Source organism: Aethalodelphis obliquidens, unplaced genomic scaffold, assembly GCF_003676395.1.
Source record: "Aethalodelphis obliquidens isolate GAN/ISIS:26980383/991018 unplaced genomic scaffold, ASM367639v1 scaffold89, whole genome shotgun sequence".
Lineage (NCBI taxonomy): Eukaryota > Metazoa > Chordata > Mammalia > Artiodactyla > Delphinidae > Aethalodelphis > Aethalodelphis obliquidens.
This window is the reverse complement of record NW_020838033.1, coordinates 3,224,591-3,243,681: the sequence shown is the minus strand read 5'-3', so window position 1 is coordinate 3,243,681 and position 19,091 is coordinate 3,224,591. Positions and strand designations below refer to the sequence as shown.

At 55.6% G+C, this 19,091-nt stretch overlaps 1 protein-coding gene across 1 annotated transcript; it reads left to right on the top strand.

Annotated features, from left to right (window-relative positions):
• The first annotated feature begins 1,350 nt into the window (after positions 1-1,350).
• GPR179 (G protein-coupled receptor 179) lies at positions 1,351-18,490 on the top strand. Its single transcript, XM_027094729.1, has 11 exons — positions 1,351-2,144; positions 3,477-3,585; positions 5,185-5,272; positions 5,712-5,947; positions 6,737-6,805; positions 7,192-7,301; positions 7,590-7,828; positions 7,999-8,137; positions 8,784-8,889; positions 9,695-9,841; positions 11,315-18,490. Exons 1-11 carry the CDS (start codon positions 1,351-1,353, stop codon positions 16,406-16,408), a joined length of 7,131 nt encoding a protein of 2,376 aa, XP_026950530.1. The 3' UTR covers positions 16,409-18,490.
• Positions 18,491-19,091: the final 601 nt, after the last annotated feature.

The window sequence follows — 19,091 nt, the reverse complement described above, 5'->3', positions numbered from 1 at the left end:
GAAGAAGACAGGGCTTAGAATGACAAAATGAAGGTGGAAGAAGCAGAAGCAAAACTGCTCATTCTCTTCACCCCTCCCCACCATGACCCCCTTACTCCGGGCAGTGGTTAACTCTGTGATGCAGAAGGCGGGCTTCCCTGGCTGGGGAGGTGGAGACCTGGTGGAGGCTCCTGCTCTGTCAAGAGCAACAGTGTGGTCCTAGGGAAGTCCCTTTACCTCTCCGGGCTATAGTTAGGTCTTCTTGAGGTCTCTAAGGATGAATAACAGGGTGATGGTGGGGGTTTGATGGGGCAGTGTAGGGGAATCAGAGCTCTGGGTTTGAGTCTCAACTCAAATGAAGCAGCTATGTGATCTTGGGTGAGTCTTTGAGCCTCACTGTCTGCATCTGTGAAATGGGGATAAGAATATTCAGCATAGGTGGGTTGGGGAAGAGTCACTGAGATAACGCACATGAAAAACACTTTGTAAACTGCCACAGTCTGTACAAATATCAATTATGGTTCTATTGGGCTTTCTTGGGACTTCCCTGGTGGTCCAATGGTTAAGACTCTGCACTCTCCATGCAGGGGTCCTGGGTTCAATCCCTGGTCAGGGAATTTGACCCCACGTGCCGCAACTAAGAGGCTGCATGCCGCAGCTAAGACCTGGCACAGCCAGATAAATAAATAAATATATATATATTTAAAAACCTATACTTATTGGGCTCTCTTGCCCACCCCTCGCCAACCCCAATCTCAAATTCCAGTTCAGCAGCATGGTGTTGGGGGTACAGGCAGCTAGAGCAGATTGCCAGGAGCTGCAGCTTGGCCCTTTATCATGGCCGTGGAAATTGCTGCTAGGAGGCTGAGTGGAGCAGAGGGGTGGAGAGAGGGGCACAGGCTCATCTGCGGTTGCTATGGCGTCCCATCCCGGATTTGCCCATCTCTCCTAATGGAGCAAAGGGCAGAGGGAGGGAGGGAGGAAGAGAGAGAACGGCTGGTCCCTTCTATCTCTCCCTGGAGCAGATGTAGGGTGGGGAGTGAGGGGAGGGAGCCTAGATATTGGATAAGAGGGGGAGGGAAGAGTGGTGTGCCAGGATTAAAAGGGTTTGCGATGGGGGGCCACACTGAGAGAGCAGGGAACAGAGCCCTCATGCCTACGTCCAGAAGCCAGCTGATGACGTTAAAGAGAAGAAAAAAACAAGTAAGACAGCCTGAGCATGAGAGAGAGGAAGAGGGGAAGAGAGAAAGCAAGGATCGGAGGCGTGCAAGCAGGCAGCCCCAGACTGCGGCCAGCCTCTGCCTGGGATCTCCTGAACCTCCAATACCCCGGGCAGCCTGGACGCCAGGGTCCCTGAGAGCTGCCCCAAGGATGGGCACCAGGGCAGTGGTCATGCCTCCTCCTGTGTGGGGGCTGCTGAGCTGCTCTTTCCTCTGTGGCTGGGCTCTGGGGGGTCCAAGGCTCCTCCGCTCTCTTCCCGCGCTGTCCTCCCAAGTCAAGCCAGGATCTGTACCCATGTGGGTGCCCCCGGAGGGGGCTGAGGCAGCCCTAGCTTTTCTCTACTCTGGAGATGCCCAACAGCTATCGGGGGCTAATTGCAGTGAGCGCTATGAAGCCCATGGGGCAGGAGCCAGACCAGGGCTCCCCCCAATCCTATGGAGGGCAGCGGGCACCATTACGCAGGCTGCCAATTTCCTCAACATGCTGCTACAAGCGAACGACATCCGGGAGTCCAGCGTGGAGGAGGATGTGGAGTGGTACCAGGCACTGGTCCGCAGCGTGGCCGAGGGGGACCCAAGGGCATACCGGGCTTTGCTGACCTTTAACCCTCCACTGGGAGCCAGCCACCTGCAGCTGGCCCTGCAGGCCACCCGGATGGGGGAGGAGACCATCCTTCAGGACTTGTCCGGGAGCAGGGTGCAGAAGGAGAGCCCAACCGGGGCCCTAGACACCCCTGACCTGCAGAAGCGGGTGCTGACCAACGACCTAGGGAGCCTTGGCAGCCCCAAGTGGCCACAGGGGGATGGATATGTGGGGGACTTGCAGCACGTGAGGCTGTCTCCTCCCTTCCTGGAATGCCAGGAGGGCCGGCTCCGTCCGGGCTGGCTTATCACACTCTCAGCGGCCTTCTATGGACTCAAGCCAGACCTCAGCCCGGAGATCAGGTAAGTGGTTTTTGTGCAGGGTTTGATGCTGTTGTGGATTTGTGGGGTGGGGGGGCCCAAGTCCAGCCAGCTGTGCATAGGCCATTTGGTATGCACATGTGTGGGGGACACAGATGTGTGTACTTGCATTCAGCTGTGTATATCTGTAGTTGACCCTGGGAATCTGTAACTGTGTGTTAACATATACAGGTGTGTGTATGTACTACATATAAATCACTCCATTTACAAGTAGGCATACACGTGTGTGTGTACAGATGTGTGGACATAGCTGGGCATAGGTCCTGGCCTCCAGGTCTGAGTAGTGGGTACAGGGCAGGAGAGGGCTTGGTGCGGGAGACAGTGGCAATCCATGCGCTGGCTTCTCAGAGGAGTCAGATGGGCGCTTCGGGAATGAAATTCGAGGCTCCCTAGCAATATACAGCTGTAGAAGGCGGCTTCTGCAAAGGAAGGGGAACACTTGTGGGGAGGCTTGGCACCATTGCCTCTTCTGCCCAGGAGCTGGCCAGATCCCCAGGGTCACTCCCAATGGCTGTATTCTTATATCAAGTCCTGACCCCGATAGCCTATGATACTCCTCAAATAACTGACTGCCTCCCTCAGCTGGAGTAAAGAGGTGATTGGGAGCCATGATGGGAAGGAGGGAGCAGATGGATAGTGTACCGCAAGGCATTCAACAATCAACGTTGTTTTCCCAGCTCTGTGTCCCCATTCATTGTCCCCGGCAGAGTTCCTCTCCTGGCCACAGGCAGCCTGGCTCCTTGCCAGCTCTCTCCCCATTCAGCCCAGAGCAGGGGTTGAGAGCCCTTGGGCCAGGCAGCTCTGACTCTGGGCCCCTCTATTCCATATCTCCTTTGCTGTGATCAGTTCAGACCTGGTTTGGGCAGAGTGAGGGGGTGGTTAATAGCTGCACTTTGCGCGCGCGCACGTGTGTGTGTGTGTGTGTGTGTGTGTGTGTGTGTGTGTGTGTATATACATGCAGTGGGGAAGTGTGAATATCCCTTTCAGAAAGATCATCAGAGCCGCAGCTCCTGTATGTCTCACCACCTCCCTTTCCCATTGATAGAAATCAAGAAATGCTAGGATGTTGAAAACCTGAGGGATGGGGGGGTGGGGACAGGGAAAAACCTAGGGGGAGGAGGATTGTTGCTGCAGAGACAGCGAGGGTTAATATCACTGGAGAAATGGCGTGCGTGTGTGCCCTCTCTCCTGGCACACTGCAGCCACTGTGCTAAAGTTTGTAGAGCTTGCATTGCCTCATAGTCTGGGGTCCAAGGACACACGTCCACCTTGGCATCCTTCACTGTACCCCTAACTGCCAATTCACTGTCTTAGGGGGCAGGTGCAGATGGACGTAGATCTTCAGAGTGTGGACATCAATCAGTGTGCCAGCGGCCCAGGCTGGTACTCTAACACACACCTGTGTGATCTCAACAGCACCCAGGTAAGGATACAGAGGGTGGGGGTTCTGGTGTCCTGCCTCCCTCCCCTTTCCCATCACTGCCATCAGGAGCAGCTGACAAAGGCACACCACCCTCTCCGGCTTCAAGGAAGTCCCTACTGATAAGATAGATAGAGATGAGATACCAGGCTTTTTAAGAGTGAGGACACATACAGCTTAGCCCCATCCCCCACCCGAGACAGCCACCTTCATTCCTTTGCATTCTCAGTGTGCTTCTCTGTCTGCTCTCCCTTCTGGTACTAGGTGCTCCAGGATCCCTTCCCAGGACCGCCTCCTGAGCCTCTATTAATTGTCCCCTTTCCTTCTCCTGAATCACATTCTCCATGTCAACAGAGCTCTGGGCTCCTTCTGACCCACAAAGGATGCTCTGTTGGGTGTTTGTTGAAATAAGTAGAATTGCTGGTTGGGGTGTAGGAGGAGACTAACCAGAGAAGGAACTTGAAGAGCTCTGGGACTGGTAAAGGTGATGGAACCCAGGTGAGATGCTGGCAAAATCAAAGCCGTGGATGCAGGAGAATCTGGATAATGGAAAGCAATGGTTGATAATCCTGCAAGCCCAGTACTGGGAAACTGGCAGGTCAGTGAACTAATCCGCTCCACAGTTACACTGACTGCATGCTTGTTCCTGAGCTGAACCAAAGCCAAGGGGAGCCCTGCAGCCTGCTGGGAGGTGTGGTGGGTTTGGGCATCTGTTGCTCTTCAGGGCTCATGTGTTTGGAGCTATCAGTCCAGGGATGGATAAGGGCTCCCATTGTCCAGTGCACTTTTAAACACAGCCACATTCGTGTCTCTGGGTATGCATTTGTCTATGGCAGGAACAGAACGTTTTCCAGTGGTCTGAGTAAGAGGGGAAGCTGGGCCACGATTTCAGAAGCACCTTCTAGGGGCTGGATATGTAATCTTCCTTCCTTTGCCCCACTGCGGTCTGTTCCCAGCCACTCCCTACAGCAGGTCTGGCCTCATCCAAGGGCTCATCTTCCCTGCCTGGCTCTGAGGTCTGCTCTGTCCCCTGCTGGGCAAACATCAATGGGTGGAGGTGGAATAAAGAGCTGGCCTTGGCATCCCACCAGCCTGGCATTAGCCTGGCATTAGGGCTGGGGAGAGCAGCCCTGCGCCAAAGCCAGATGGCCCTGATGGAGGAAGCTGCTCCTCCATGGGGGCCTTTTCAACCCACCTGTGTGCCAAAGAGGGAGGCTGATGGGGACCCTTGAAGCAGGATGTAGGCACACAGGTGTGGTTGAGCTCAGATGTCTCCCTGCTCCCACCTCCCCAGCACCTTGCTCTAGCATCAGCTGGGCACTGGGAAACGGGACCTGTGAAGCTCCTGTCAGGGCCAGTCTGAATAAAAGGGTGATCCGTCTGCATACTCTTTGCCTGGAGGTCTCTTTGAGAAGAGAGGCAATGGTGGGGGCACAGTAGGGTTTCCAGGGATGGAAGGCTTCCCAAGGGCTGGGGTGGCTTTCTCGCGGGGCTCCCCGGTGTAGACCCAGGGGCCGTGGATAGGAAGGTAAATGCGCCCTCCATCTCTTCCCAGGAGGGAAAGCCTCATATAAATACCGAGTGTGTTTGTCATCCCCACAGTGTGTCCCCCTGGAGAGTCAGGGCTTTGTCCTTGGCCACTACCTCTGCCGCTGCCGACCCGGCTTCTATGGGACAAGCAGCTCCGGGGGTATGTAACTATGCGGAATGCCAGGAAGGTGTTTTACAGGCTGGGCTGATTGGAGGGGGGCATCTGGGGAAGAAAGGCAGGTTGGGGTGAGACACTGGGAGAAAACTCATGGAGCAAGGGAAGAACGTCGAGAGAAGCAGGAGAGGCAGGCAGGGTCCAATTTGGGGGTGTCTGTTCCTTCTGAGAATGAGCTTATAACATGGCAGTCTGATGCAAGCTGACCTCGCAGTGAGTCCTAGCCTGGCATCGCCTCTTCCTGTAACCCTGCCTTCCCCTGAAAGTACCCACTTCTTCATTCCTACCCATCCTGACGCTACCCCAAGGGCCACAGACCATAAGAGGGCAGGGAGAGAGCTGTGGGGACCATTGGGAGAGAAGGCTGGGGTCTCAGGTTGTCCCAGCCATGCCCCTCTCCCTGCACACATCCTGTTCTTTATAGGCTCTGAGGAGGGTGCTGCCCAGCCTACCGGGCAATTCGGGTCCCCGCAAGGCAGCTCCGGGAGGCTGCTGCGGTGCCAACCATGTGCTGAGGGCTGCTCCAGCTGCCTGGATGCCACGCCGTGCCTGGTGGAGGAAGCCCCCAGGCTGCGGGCAGTGGTGCTGGCCTCTCAGACGTGCTGCATGCTGGCCGTCTTCCTGAGCATGCTGGTCTCCTATCGCTGCCGCCAGGCCAAGGCAAGGAAGGCCCCACATCTCTCTTCTACACACGTCCTGAGTCTCTAGCATCAACCGGAGACCACAGACTACCTAAGACCAGAACTTGAGAGAAATGGGTTCTGGCCCTGATTCTTAATCTAACTCACTATGTGACATGAGGCGAGTGACCTCACCATCTTAGACCTGTTTCCTCACCTGCTCAATGAAGGCATTGGGCTCGATTCAAAACACTGTGTAGGCACTAGGGGAAGTGATCTGCCCCCTCAGACATGTAAATAAAATGACAGCACAGCAAAACAGGGGCCAGGATAGAGGTGTCAGTTGCTGTGGCAGCTCAGAGAGGGGACCCAGTCACCCTGCCCGAGATGGCGTGGGAAGACTTTCTGGAGAACATGACATTTGAGCCAAAGTTGACGGTCAATTGACAGAGAAGCGAGTTTCCAGACAAGGAGGCAGTCTGACCCAAAGCTTGGAGGAAAGCCTGAGATCCCTTCTACCTCCAGCAACCTCTGATTCTAGCCCAGGTCTGCAGCAAGGCCCAGGCTGGGACTGGGAGGGGCATGGGCCTGCGGTGGCAGGAGCTATATGAAACCTTTGCCTTAGCCAGGCTTAGTGCCAGTGGAGCTAAGAGCCTGTGGTGAGAGTGGCTGTGGATGGAGAGGGCAGAGCTAATGTTACAGGGTGAAGCTTTAGCTTCAGGGCCATGGGGTGACCCCTCAAACAGGCCTGAGACCCTCCTGTACCATCCTCCAGGCTCTGTCCTCTTGCTGCCCTGCTTACATACCTCTCTCTTTCCTGGGTTCACAGAGGATCCGGGCATCTGGAGTGGTACTGCTGGAAACCATCCTTTTTGGATCCCTGCTGCTCTACTTCCCTGTGAGTCTGTGGCCAGAGGCTGACCGCACCTCCCAGGATCCCCCATAGTCCCAACCTGGTACCCTCCAAGCCCCAGAATCCTTCCTCTCTGCCCTGTTGGGGGGATTCAGAGACCTCAAAATCCTCCAACTCATACCCACAAATGACAGGCTGGTCTAGTGAGCTCTGGAACCAAACAGCCAGGATTAAAAGGAGCTCTATGACCTGCTGTGTGACTTAGGACAAGTTACCTAACCTCTCTGATAACAAAGCTACTCCTTTGCAGAATGGAGATGATGATGTCTCTAGGAAAAGGCGGTTAGGAGGATCAGCAATGTGTTTAGCATAGGCCTGGCACCCAGTGGAAGTGCAGTGGAGAGCAACTGTTTTTGCCCCTTCCCCACCAGGTCTTCATCCTGTACTTCAAGCCCAGTGTATTCCGCTGCATCGCCCTCCGCTGGGTCCGGCTGCTGGGTTTTGCCAGTGTCTACGGCACTATTATACTCAAGCTTTATAGGTAGGGTCTGGGGCAGAGCTTGCTCTCACGCTGCTCACTCCAGGCTACCCCAGCTCATTTATGGAATGAAGTTCTTCACAGCCAGACCCCTACCAGCTCTACTCCTCTGTGCCCCCAAGGCCTGCTCCCATCACTATGGCCCTCCCCTCCATGTAACTTTTTGGGGGGTAAGAGGAGGCGGTGAACCATGGAAGGGATGGGAGGACAGGGATGTGCGGCGGGGAGGGAAGCAATGGCCAGGGGCATCTCCCCTCCCTGCATCCACCAGCCACACTCTGACCCTTGTAGAGTGCTCCAGCTGTTTCTGTCTCGAACGGCCCAGAGGGGCCCCCACCTGAGCAGTGGGCGGCTGCTGCAGCGTCTGGGGCTGCTGCTGCTGCTGGTGCTGGGCTTCCTGGCTGTATGGACAGCGGGGATCCTGGAGCAAGGCAGTCAGCACGCGTCCCTGGTGGCACGAGGCCACACCCACACAGGCCGCCACTTCTACCTCTGCCACCACGACCGCTGGGACTACATCATGGTTGTGGGTGAGCTGCTTCCACTGAGCCCAGCCTCACTCTGGTCCCCCTCCCTGTACCTCCAGGGGTCCTCCTGCCTTGTACCTGGACCCCTGGACCGGGGTCCCCCCAGCACGGCCTACAGAGAAAGGGGTGCATGGCTGCTGAGGTGGTACCCGGCTCTCCTTATTTCCCCGCAGCTGAGATGCTGCTCCTGTGCTGGGGCAGCTTCCTCTGCTACGCCACCCGGGCTGTTCCCTCAGCCTTGCATGAGCCGCGGTACATGGGCATCGCACTGCACAACGAGCTGCTGCTTTCTGCTGCCTTCCACGCAGCCAGGTGAGGGCGGGCCCTCCTACCCACCACGGCTCCCACCCTAAGAACACTCCTCACCTCTCCCAGGGGAGGGTACCCCCGTCCCACAGCCCTCCTTGCAACACCTACGACGCCTCAGCAAGGAGGAGGAGGGCCCCCACCTGTAGGTCTCTCCCTCCCCCACAGATACCCTTCCTGTAACCCATGTCTCACCCAACACCCGAGAAGAGGAAGCGTGCTCCACTCCTAACTCCTCTCCCATTCCACACGCCTCCCCCCCCGACTCTCCTCCACATACAGGCTCCATTCTCACTGCCTTCTTCCCCCTCACACCCCAACCGTCCTTGCAGCGGGCCTGCTATGAGTGTCCACAAGGAGCTGGCCCTGTGGTGAAGGTAGAATCAACCCACAGGGTGGTCCATAACAGAGTTAAGTGCTATAAGCAGCCGGAGAAGGCAAGCTGGAGTAGTCTGGGAGGGCTTCTCAGAGGTGGAGATTAACGTGAGCCCTGAGGTGGGAGGGCAGGAAGAAGGAAGAGTGCCCTCCTCACTGCACAGAGCACCTCCAGGAGATCAGGGTGGGGGCTGGGGAGGACAGCCACTGAAACAGGTGAGAGGAAAGAGGCCACTCCCACCTGTAGCTAACCATCTCCTTCCCACCTCACCCTCAGGTTTGTACTGGTTCCCTCCCTGCACCCAGACTGGACGCTCCTCCTCTTCTTCTTTCACACCCACAGCACAGTCACCGCCACACTGGCTCTGATCTTCATCCCTAAGGTGAGGTCTTCCCCTGGTCTCAATGTGAGGGAGACGCAGCCCCTTTGCCAGGGGCACTGTGGAGCTGCTATGCCCATAGCACCCTCTCCAGGCCAGGGTGAGAATGACACCCTGGGCCCTGAGGGATGTGGGCCCTAAGCAAGGAGCCCACTTAGGAGTCACAGAAGGAATCTCCGTCTCCAATCCCTGGGCAAGGGAAATAACAGCTAGAGCTGGGACTTCCCTGGTGGCACAGTGGTTAAGAACCCGCCTGCCAATGCAGGGGACACGGGTTTGAGCCCTGGTCCCGGAGGATCCCACATGCCGCGGAGCAACTAAGCCCGTGTGCCACAACTACTGAGACTGCGCTCTGAGAAGCCCACGCACCGCAACGGAGAGTAGCACCCGCTCTCCGCAACTAGAGAAAGCCCACACGCAGCAATGAAGACCCAACACAGCCAATAAATAAATCAATAATTAAAAAATAATAATAAAAAACACTTGGAGTTTAAAAAAAAAAGAGCTAGAGCTGAAGGGAGTCCTTGTAATACAACTGGAAGGTTGGGAGACTCTGAAAATCAACTCAGAAGCAGTTACAGAAAGATAGGTGGGGGGGGGTAGCCGAAGGACATGGCTAGGAATTGTGGGGGCAGGGCATTGAGACCCCTGGTCTCTGAGCTAGAGAAAATCAGGATGGAGAGGGAACAATACTCCTTGGACCCCCAGAATCAGAGAGGGGGTGAAGATTTATGGAGTAAATACATATGCCATGGGGCAGGGAGCCAAGGTGAGTCTTTTTCCTGATCATGCCCACCACCATGGCCAGTTCCGGAAGCCAGGGGCTCCTCCCCGAGAGGAGATCTTGGATGAGGTGTACGAGGACGAGCTGGACCTGCAGCGCTCAGGCTCCTACCTGAACAGCAGCATCGCCTCAGCCTGGAGCGAGCACAGCCTGGACCCTGGAGACATTCGGGTAGGTGCTGCCCTCCCCACCTCCTCTTGATGCTACTTAGGGACTGGGCAGGGGGCACAGCTGCCCTGCCACCCGGGCTGTGTGCCACTGCAGGTCCCCTCTCCTCCCCATAGCTTTTCCTCTAAGACCCGGCTCCCTCTCTTCTCCACCACTGCCCTAAGCTGCTTCCCCTGACTCTACTCAAAGGAGGCCACACAGTGGATAGACCACCCCCACCCTGCAAAACCCCAGAACCCAGATTCCTGAGGCCCACTTGGCATGGTAGAGGCAGAACCATGAGTGGAGCTCAAATCCCCTGTGTCTCCCGTGTCCTCCACTCCCACTCAGCAGGGCCACCATGAGGGGCAGCCTAAGAAGCCCCTCAGTCCCCAACATACCAGGTAGTTAGTGACCCTAGGGCCATTGGGGCTGGGTAATTCAGGCAGTGAGTGGCTACCAGGCATTTCCACACCAGGATCCCCTTTCCCTGGCCCCAGCAGTGTTAGAGAAAGGAAGTTCTTCCTGAGTCTTACATCAGGAGAGCATCCTTACCTTATTTTTCTGCTTAAGAATATCATTATAGTCACAGAAACCCTAATGAGAGGCTCAGAGAGTAGGAAATAAAGAGACCTGGCAGTAAAGCCCTTTGTCTTATAGAACCTGCATGTGGGAACAGTCCCAGGAAGCCATTGTGTCCATCCCTCCACCTCCCCTGGGGCCCCCTCCACACCTTACTTGTTTACATCCCCCAATTCCTTCCTTGCCTCAACTGCCTTTGCCTCTCTTTCCCCCGTATCCTCCTCATCCTCTGAGCTCTGCCTGCCCTGCCGCCTGCCCCCTGGGGATAGGCTGAACTGAGACCCCAATCCAGCAGGCAGGCCAAAGAGTGGAGGCACACTGCCACAGAGACACCATCCTTGACCCTCCAGTATGGGGCGCAGCAGCCCATGTACCTCCCCTACGCTGTGCGGGGAGAGATCCGAAGTACAAAAGACTTTCAAAGCCCCATCCCGTCACTTACACCTGAATATGGCAGTTTTCACGCCCACTGGTCCCACCACCAATCTCATATAATCCTCTTAAGGAAGTGAACACTAGGCAGCCAGTCTTCCTTACTTTATTGAAGCAGAGGCTCAGAGAGGGCAAGAAAATAGCCTGAAGGCACATGATGGGTCAGCAGCCTCAAACCCAGGTTTCCCGTCTCCCAAGCTGGAGACTTCCCACCAGACCACAGTGCCCAGAGAAGTCAGTGGTGCGCTGAGGCCTCGGAGCTAAGCGGGTCGGGCTCGGGAACTAGGTTGTTGGCCCTGCAGGACGGAGAGGTGAATCCTGAGTTTTAAAAGCTGGGAAGAGACACAGCTTGGTGGGAGAGAGATCCCCCAGAGAAAATGGTCTGAGCAAGGGCTGAGGGGCAGAGCAGCGCCGCCAGGGGATGGAGAGCTTGGCCCTCACCGCCAGCTCTGCACCCCCGGCCCCCCCCCACCCCCGCCCCAGGACGAGCTGAAGAAGCTCTACGCCCAGCTCGAGGTCCACAAGACCAAGGAAATGGCCGCTAACAACCCGCACCTGCGCAAAAAGCAAGGCAGCTGGCGCCAGGCCCTGGGCCGCTCCTTCATGAAGTACCTGGCCGAGTTCCCCGAGGCCCTGACCCGCCAGCACTCCCGGGACTCGGGCTCCCCGGCCCGCGGCAGCCTGTCCGGGGGCTCCTCCCGCCGCCGGCTGCTCAGCGCCAGGCTGCCCAGCGCCAGCCTCCGGGAGCCCGCCGCGCCGCCGGGTCTGCGCAAGTCCAGTAGCACCTGCGAGCAGGACCGCGCTCCCCGCGGGGAGCAGTACCCGCCTCTGCTCGACTCGCTGCTGAGGAGGAAGCTGGCCAGGAAGGGCCCGCAATCCGAGAGCCGCGAGTCGGCGGCAGGGCCGCCCGCGCTGAGCTTCAGGTCGGCCAGCGCCCACAATCTGACAGTGGGAGAGCGGCTGCCCTGTGCCCGGCCCGCCTCGCTGCACAAGTCGCTGAGCGTCGTGGCTGACTCCAGGGAAAAGGCCCTGCTCGAGGCCAGCCAGGCCTACCTGGAGGAGACCTACCAGCGGGCGAGGGAGCGCGAGGAGAGAAGGAAGGCAGAGGCCGCCCTGGCCAGCCCGGCGCGGAGGCCCTCGGCCTGGAGGCTGGAGCGAGCCCGAGCGACTACCCTGTCGGCCCCACCTTCCCCGGCCAAGAGGAGCAGCGTGGACAGCTCCCACGCCTCCAGAAAGCTGCGCGAGGAGGCCGCGAGAAGGCTGCCCCACCCGCCCGTCCAGCACCAGATCTCCACACCCATCATGGCCACGTCCGGGGTGGGCCTGGGGGAGCCAGGGATGCTGTCTCCCACCTCCACCTTATCTCTGGTTCTGCTGCCAGCTCCCGTCCCTGCCCTGGCACCCATCCCAGTACCCCCACAAAGCCCCAGCCTGCTCACCTACATCTGCCCCTGGGAGAATGCAGAACTGCCATCAAAGAAAGAAAATGTGGCTCAGGAAGGCCCCCCGGGGCCAGAGCGAGGCAACCACTCTCCCGCCCCAGGTCGGGCCAGGCTCTGGAGGGCCCTCTCTATAGCAGTAGACAAGAGGGGGGCTGGGGAGAATGGGATGGACACGGAGGACAGGTGTCTCCAGGGGGAAGCTGATGAGGATGAGGACAGGCCCAAGGTCTTCTCTAAATCTAAATCCCACAGCCTCAAGACCCCTGTTCAGCAGGGTTCCATGCATAGCCTGGGACTGGCTATCAAAGCTCTGACCCGTTCTCGGAGCACATACAGAGAGAAGGAGAGCGGGGAAGGATGTCCTGAGAAGGAAGAGAAGGGCCGAGCTTTGGGAGAGGGTGTGGGGGCATGTCCCAGATCTCCCAGGTCAGGCCGCCCCAAGGCGGTGAGTAAGCAGGCCGCGCTTGCCCCCTGTGATGACGAGGAGTCCCTCCAGAACCAACAGAACGCTCACACAAGCAGAATGCTCCAAGTCTGTCACCAGGAGGGCAGCAGGGAACAAGCAGACAGAGGCAGGAGGCCATCCCAGGGTCTAGGGGAGGGGAAGGTTGCAAAAGCAGGTAAAACAGGGCCTGCCACACTGAGGCAAGTCAGGCAGGGCACCGTTAGGGACAAAAATGTTAAGCAAGCAAAAGAAGCCCCTGGGGGGTGGCGGGAACTGCCCAAAGCTGGCCTCCAGCCCCTGGGCAGTGCTGACCAGAGGGTGATAGATGTATGCCCCTGGGAAGTCACCGAGTCAGAAACGTGTCAGCCTGACAGTAGCAACAAGGCCGAAATCTGCCCCTGGGAGGTGAGTGGAGTCCCTGAGGAGGCGGCACTGAGGCAAGATCTAGACGCCTCCCAAGATGAGAGGGGGAAAGCCTCAGAAAAATCAGAACCCAAAGATGTGGTTGCCATTGCTCAGAAAAAGCCAGAGAGACTGGTCAGGGGACAGGAGGCAGTGTGTCCCTGGGAGAGTGCCGATCCTGGGGGTCTGTCCCCTCGGTCAGCCCCTCAGGACTCTGACAGAACCAAGGGCAGGTCTGAGACAGTGGGCAGTGTGGAGCCTAGACAGGTAGAGACACGACCGTGGGAAGCCGCTGGCCCAGGAGCTTGTACATCTGACATCACCAAGGCAGGGCTCTGTCCCTGGGAGGCAAGTGAAGGAGGAGAGAATGAGAAACCGTCCCAGGAGGGAGTAAAGAAGCTCCCCCAGACAAAGCAGAAAACTCCCAAGAAAGCAATCTTCTTGGAAGAACAGAAACTGGGTGAAGGGTTGGAATCTCTTTGTCAGTGGGAAAGGACAGATTTCCGGGGCCCCTCAGCAGTCTCTACTCAGGCCCCGGGAACCTCTGGGTGCTCGGGGAGTCTGGGCAGTAGCGTCACTGAGGCGTGTCCATGGGAGGCAGGAGATGCTCCTGCTATCGGGAAAGCAGAGATTTGTCCCTGGGAGCTGGGTGATGAGGTAGTAGGGAAGGAAATGATGAGTCAGAGGACAGGTGGAGAATCTCTCCAGGAAAAGGGAAAAACCTCCAGAAAAGGGAGCTTTGGAGAGACGTGGGAACAAACTGGGAAAGCAGTGCAGAAATGTAGTCAACAGCAGGAGTCCGTGTGTCCCTGGGAGAGCACAACCCCTGGGCACTCCAGCCCACATCTAGAAAACTCCTCATCCAAAGCTGGTGGCCAACTCCTCAGCAAGGGAGGAAGCAGAGCAGCGCAGGTACGTCCACGGGAAGATCTCAGGTCAGAGGCAAAGGAAGCAACACCTGCCAAGGCAGAAATCTGTCCCTGGGAGGTGAATGAAAGAACGACGGAGGACTGGATGTCGGGACAGGCACCAAAAGGAGAATCTCAAAAGGACAAGGAGAAGATGCCTGGAACATCAGGAATCAAAGATAGCACAACTTGGGAAAAGCCTGAGGGACAGGTGCAAAAGCCGGAAGCAGTCTGTCCCTGGGAGAGGGTGGACCCTGGAAGCTTCTCTCCACAACCTGGTCCTCGAGACACAGATAGACCCAAAGCCACTTTCCAGATGTCAGGCAGTACGGGAAGCAAAACTGCTGAGATCTGTCCCTGGGACGCGGAGGAAATCCTGCCTGCTGAGAAGGCAGAGATCTGTCCCTGGGAGGTGAGTGCTGGAGCAGGGGAGAAAAGGGCTTTGGGAATTGAGGCCATTAGGCAATTTCCAAATGATACAGGAAGGGCTTCTGCAGATTCTGGACCTGAAGAGATAGCTGTTACTGCTCCAAAGAAGCCAGAGAGGCAGGCCTGGGAGCGGGAGGTGGCCTGCCCCTGGGAGAGCTTGGATCCGGGGGGCTCCTCTCGGCATTCAGACACTCTGGGCACCGACAGACCAAAAGCTGGGCTCCAGGTATTGGACCGTGTGGGGTGCAGGCCAGCTGAGGTGTGTCCCTGGGAAGCAGAGGGAGCGCCTACCAGTGAAAAAGCCAAGATCTGTCCCTGGGAGGTGGATGAAGGAGCCCCCGGGAAGGAATCGGAACAAGAGATGGGGACTGATTCCATGGGGCAGAGGGAGAAAACTCTAGAAGAGGGGAGACTCACCTCCCTGGGAGAAGACATATCAAAATGGGAGACAAAACTGAGTCAAGAACAGGAAGCTATGTGTCCTTGGGAGAAGGACTTGAGGACAGCCTCTGCTCAGGCCGAGGTCTCAGACTCGTCCAGCAGCGGGAGTAGCAGAGTGGCAGAGGGGCATTCCTTGGAAGTGAGTGATGAAGCAGCACAGAAAGGGGACCTGACACAAGACCCAAAGATGGGCTCCTTCCCAGAACAAGCAGAACTCACTGCTGAACATGGGGAGAAAGCAAGCAATGAGCTACGACCTATCTGTCTACAGGAGAGCATGGCCCCGGCGGGCTCTTTCTCCCACCCAGACAGTCATGGCCCTGACCAACCGAAAGCCGGTGCTCAGACACTGCTCGGCGTCGGGGGCAGGCTTGCTGAGCTCTGCCCGTGGGATGCTCCTGCCATGGATGCTCCCAAACCTGACAGCGGCGCCAAAGCTGAGACCTGTCCCTGGGAGGTGACTGAAAGAATCCCTGAGGAAGGGGTGTCAAGACAGGATGGAGAAGGGGAGCCTCAAGAGGAGGAGAAAGCCCCAGAAAAACCAGAGCACAAAGTTGTGGCTGTTCAGGCAAACTCAGAGAGTGCAGATGGGAAACAGGAGGCTGTGTGTCCCCAGGAGAGTCAAGATTGTGGGGGTCTGTCTCCACAACCAGCCCCACAAGCTTCTGACAGAAGCAAAGAAAGTTCCGAGGCAGCAGGCAGCATGGGGGCCAGAGTAGCAGAAGTGTGTCCATGGGAAGCAGAAGAGTCTCCCTCTGATAAGAAAACAGAAATCTGCCCTTGGGAGGTGAGTCAAGGAGCAGCAGAGAAAGGGGGACTGGAACAAGAGTTGGACAGAGAATCTCAAGGGCAAGGAGAGATGTTCCTGCAAAAGGCAGGATCTGGAGGGACTGAAGAACACTTTTCAGAAGAAGTAAAAGTCAACAGAGAGCGAGAGACGGTCTGTCCTGGGGAAGGCACAAGGTCAGAAGGGCTCTCCCCCGAGCCAGATGCTCCAGACATGGACGAACCCAAAGTCGGTCCCCACAGAGCAAGCAGTATGGGGAGCAGGATGGCAGAGCTGTGTCAATGGGAAGTCACAGATCCAGAAGGAAATAAAATAAAGGGGACCATGGCAGACATCGATATATGTCTTTGGGAGGTAACTGGAGCCCCATCTGACGAATCTGGCCTCCTGGCTTTAACAGAAACTCAGACAGAAAAACTCTGCCCCACAGCCCCTGAGAACCCACCATGCCTTTTAGTCCACAGACCTCTGGGTGGCTTCCTTCCAGAAGGCAAAAGCCCCTGCCCCAAAGTGAGCAAGCCAGCCAGTACTTTTACTCCAGAAGGTGTCAGAGAACTCCAAGTACCTTCAGAACTTGGGCGGAGGACCAGCTTAGTCCCAGAGTCAACTCTCCAGGAAGCTAAGGCTCAGGAGTCTTCCTCCTTAACCGAAGACCAAGGAGAAGTAGCTTCTAAAGCTCAACACGAAGAACTCACCCCTCCAACTGTCTATCCTTGGGACTAGGAGTAACAACTCCATCAGGTGAGGTGAAACATTGGGTGGCTATCTTTTCGAAGCCAAAGTCCCTTCCAAGTCCTAGGTGTTTCCAAAAAACGGAATCAAACACACTTGGCCACTTTCTCTCTCCAAGGTGGACAGAAGTCAACTCATTCCAAGACAAATTGTACAAAAAGGGTTTTGCTCGGACCGCAAAAGTTAATCCCATCCCCTCTTTACTTCCAACTCTTCTTCCTGCTCCAGAGAACAAGGGCCGGACCTTCCACTTCTAATGAATCCTCCCATCCAGCTAGAATACTCAACACAAGCTGTCTGTGACAGGACACTCACTTGTAAAGCCAATGTTAGTGATAAAGGCAAGTCAGCTGTGCCCAGCCCACATTTTCTCAAAAGGAGACCCATTCTTCTGTGAAGTCTACAAAGGACATTTTTTGGGAAGAAACTAAACCACGCAAGGCATTGGCAACATAGGGGCTGAGGAAGGTCACCATAGGAAGCTTAGAAGCCACTTATTCAAGTTCAAAGATAAATCAGGGGGAAAACTTAAATGGCTCAAAAGAGGTGCCTGAAATGCCTCAAAGATCCTGTCATTTTGACTTTGGATCTCCAGGTTCTGCTTTATTCTCTCATACCTGCCCTGCTTGACTGCTGAAGTACAGAGAATCAAGCACACTTACGTCAACATCTGGCATCTAAAGCAACATCAGAGACAGAGAGCATAAAGGGAAAGGCAATTGCTCCAGTTTAAGCCCAGTTTAAGAAGTATGACTCTTACAAGCCTTTTCAGATGACCTTCCCTCCTTCCTGCCCCATCTTTTGCCAATCTGCAGAGTTCACCCCACTGCCTCATTCTCCTAGCCTTTCAGTGCTGTCATCAAAGGGACCCCTCTCTGTTGTCAAATGCAACTGGAGCCAGGGGGAATTTCTGGTTCCAATGCAAGAACCACTCCAAATCACTTGCTCAGTAACAGGAGGCCCACATCAGTCTCTTTCCCGAGAAGCCCGAGAAAGAAAGGAGGTCCTGTTTACAGCCAGCACTTTAACTGCCCTCAGAAAGAGTAGTGCTATGAGGCAGGTTAGAGGCCCGAGGGCTAGGGAAAGGGCATCGTGTAAATACAAAGCCTCCTTTCTTAGGGAGCTCTCTCTCGTTCTTAGCTCGGCTCAATTCTCTCAAGTCAATTCAGGCTACCCTTACTTAAGTGGTCCTAGATAACAGAGTGCTGGAATTAAGTGATACTACCAGAGGGGAATGAGGAAGGAGAAAAACGTTGGTCACAGACGTCCCAGGATCGGCAGGGGTGAGGTGGGGGTGGAAATAGGCAGACTAAACATGGCACAGGGGCCCACCCTCTAACTGGACAGATACTGATGCCATTCACCAGGAGGAAAAACACAAAAGAAGGGGACCAAACACCCAATGGGGAAAATACCAGTCTGCATGTAAATACTCTGGGCAGCTACAGGGCTTCACAGAAATAGGAGCAAAGTGCTCCATTTCCAAAAAGAAGAAGGAATGGAGTAACCCACTTTCAGAGACCAGAGGCCCTTGTTCCATATCTAGGCCTTCCCTCTTACCTAGGTCCCCTGCCCTAGGCTTCCAGAGCAGTAACTAATGTGTGTTGTTTTTCTGGGCTCTAGCTAGTTAGCCTCACAGCTTGCAAGCCAATGCAAATTCTACACCTCAGAACAATCCCACTGGGTCTGGACTAGCTGGGAACAGAAAAGTTGTCTCTCTGACCACAGTTGTGAAATAAACCATGGGGAAAAAAATAAAGAATGCTTCTTCTTGACTATTGCAGTTGTTTCTAGCTTATTCATTATGGTGATTTTATTTTTTCAATGTTTCTAAATATTAATAGTAGATAGATAAGGAAAGAACAATGCCTGCTCTAAAGCCCAAGGTAGCCACATGGCAGCCTTCAGGACAATGGGACTGTCTGGCTAATTCTCAGCCAGTGCCCAGCTACATGGGTGGCACTGCAGATGGTCTCCGCCTGGCCCTTCAAGCCAATCCTGTACATCTGGGCCATTTGCTCAGCTGGATTTGATCCCAAGGGGAAATGAAAATTGCACTTATCCTCTGGCTCCCTGGTGGCTCCCTGGCTTAGCCGCTATTTAGGATTATCTAGAGACCCCTGAGACAGGGGAGTGAGGGGAGTGAGGTGGAGTGAGGTGAAACAGCTTATGTGAAACACTGTGTTTTAATATATTCAGAGAAATCAAGACGTCGTTTAGCCATTACGTGTGCTTTGTGTCTGTTTCCCTACCCTCCCAGGATTGCCCCCCCTTACTCCATACTCCCCAGCTGTGGATCCTACTCAAAGCACTTCCCTTCTCATTTTGCCTTAATCCAGGGCTCAGGCAAATAGGATATGATCAAACCTCACTTGGGCAACAATGCTGGAAACTGCTGTACATTTTAAGCCAAAAGGGTTGAAACTAAGTAGCACGATGAGGGTGGCTGCTGTGGATTAACCTACTAGTGCTGCCTCTTCCCTAAGCATACACATCTTGTGTCTATGGTCAGCACTCAGCAGCTGTTATTAAAACATCAGTTTTCCCCAGGGAGGCCTGGTCTGTTTGCTGCTTTGCTGAAATGGTAGCTTTACAGAGACTGAGGGGTCAGGTTATTCTCAACCTGATTCCAGTTTCTTTGGGCTCTACTCTCAAGACAAGGTCAGAACAGATT

What these genes read in the sequence shown, in the direction of transcription:
- GPR179 (XM_027094729.1), top strand. Translation starts at nt 1,351, where the DNA reads ATGGGCACCAGGGCAGTGGTCATGCCTCCTCCTGTGTGGGGGCTGCTG. An exon ending in GCTGCCTTCCACGCAGCCAG is followed by an intron (nt 8,138 to 8,783) that starts GTGAGGGCGGGC and finishes CCTCACCCTCAG; the next exon opens with GTTTGTACTGGTTCCCTCCC. An exon ending in CTCTGATCTTCATCCCTAAG is followed by an intron (nt 8,890 to 9,694) that starts GTGAGGTCTTCC and finishes CACCATGGCCAG; the next exon opens with TTCCGGAAGCCAGGGGCTCC.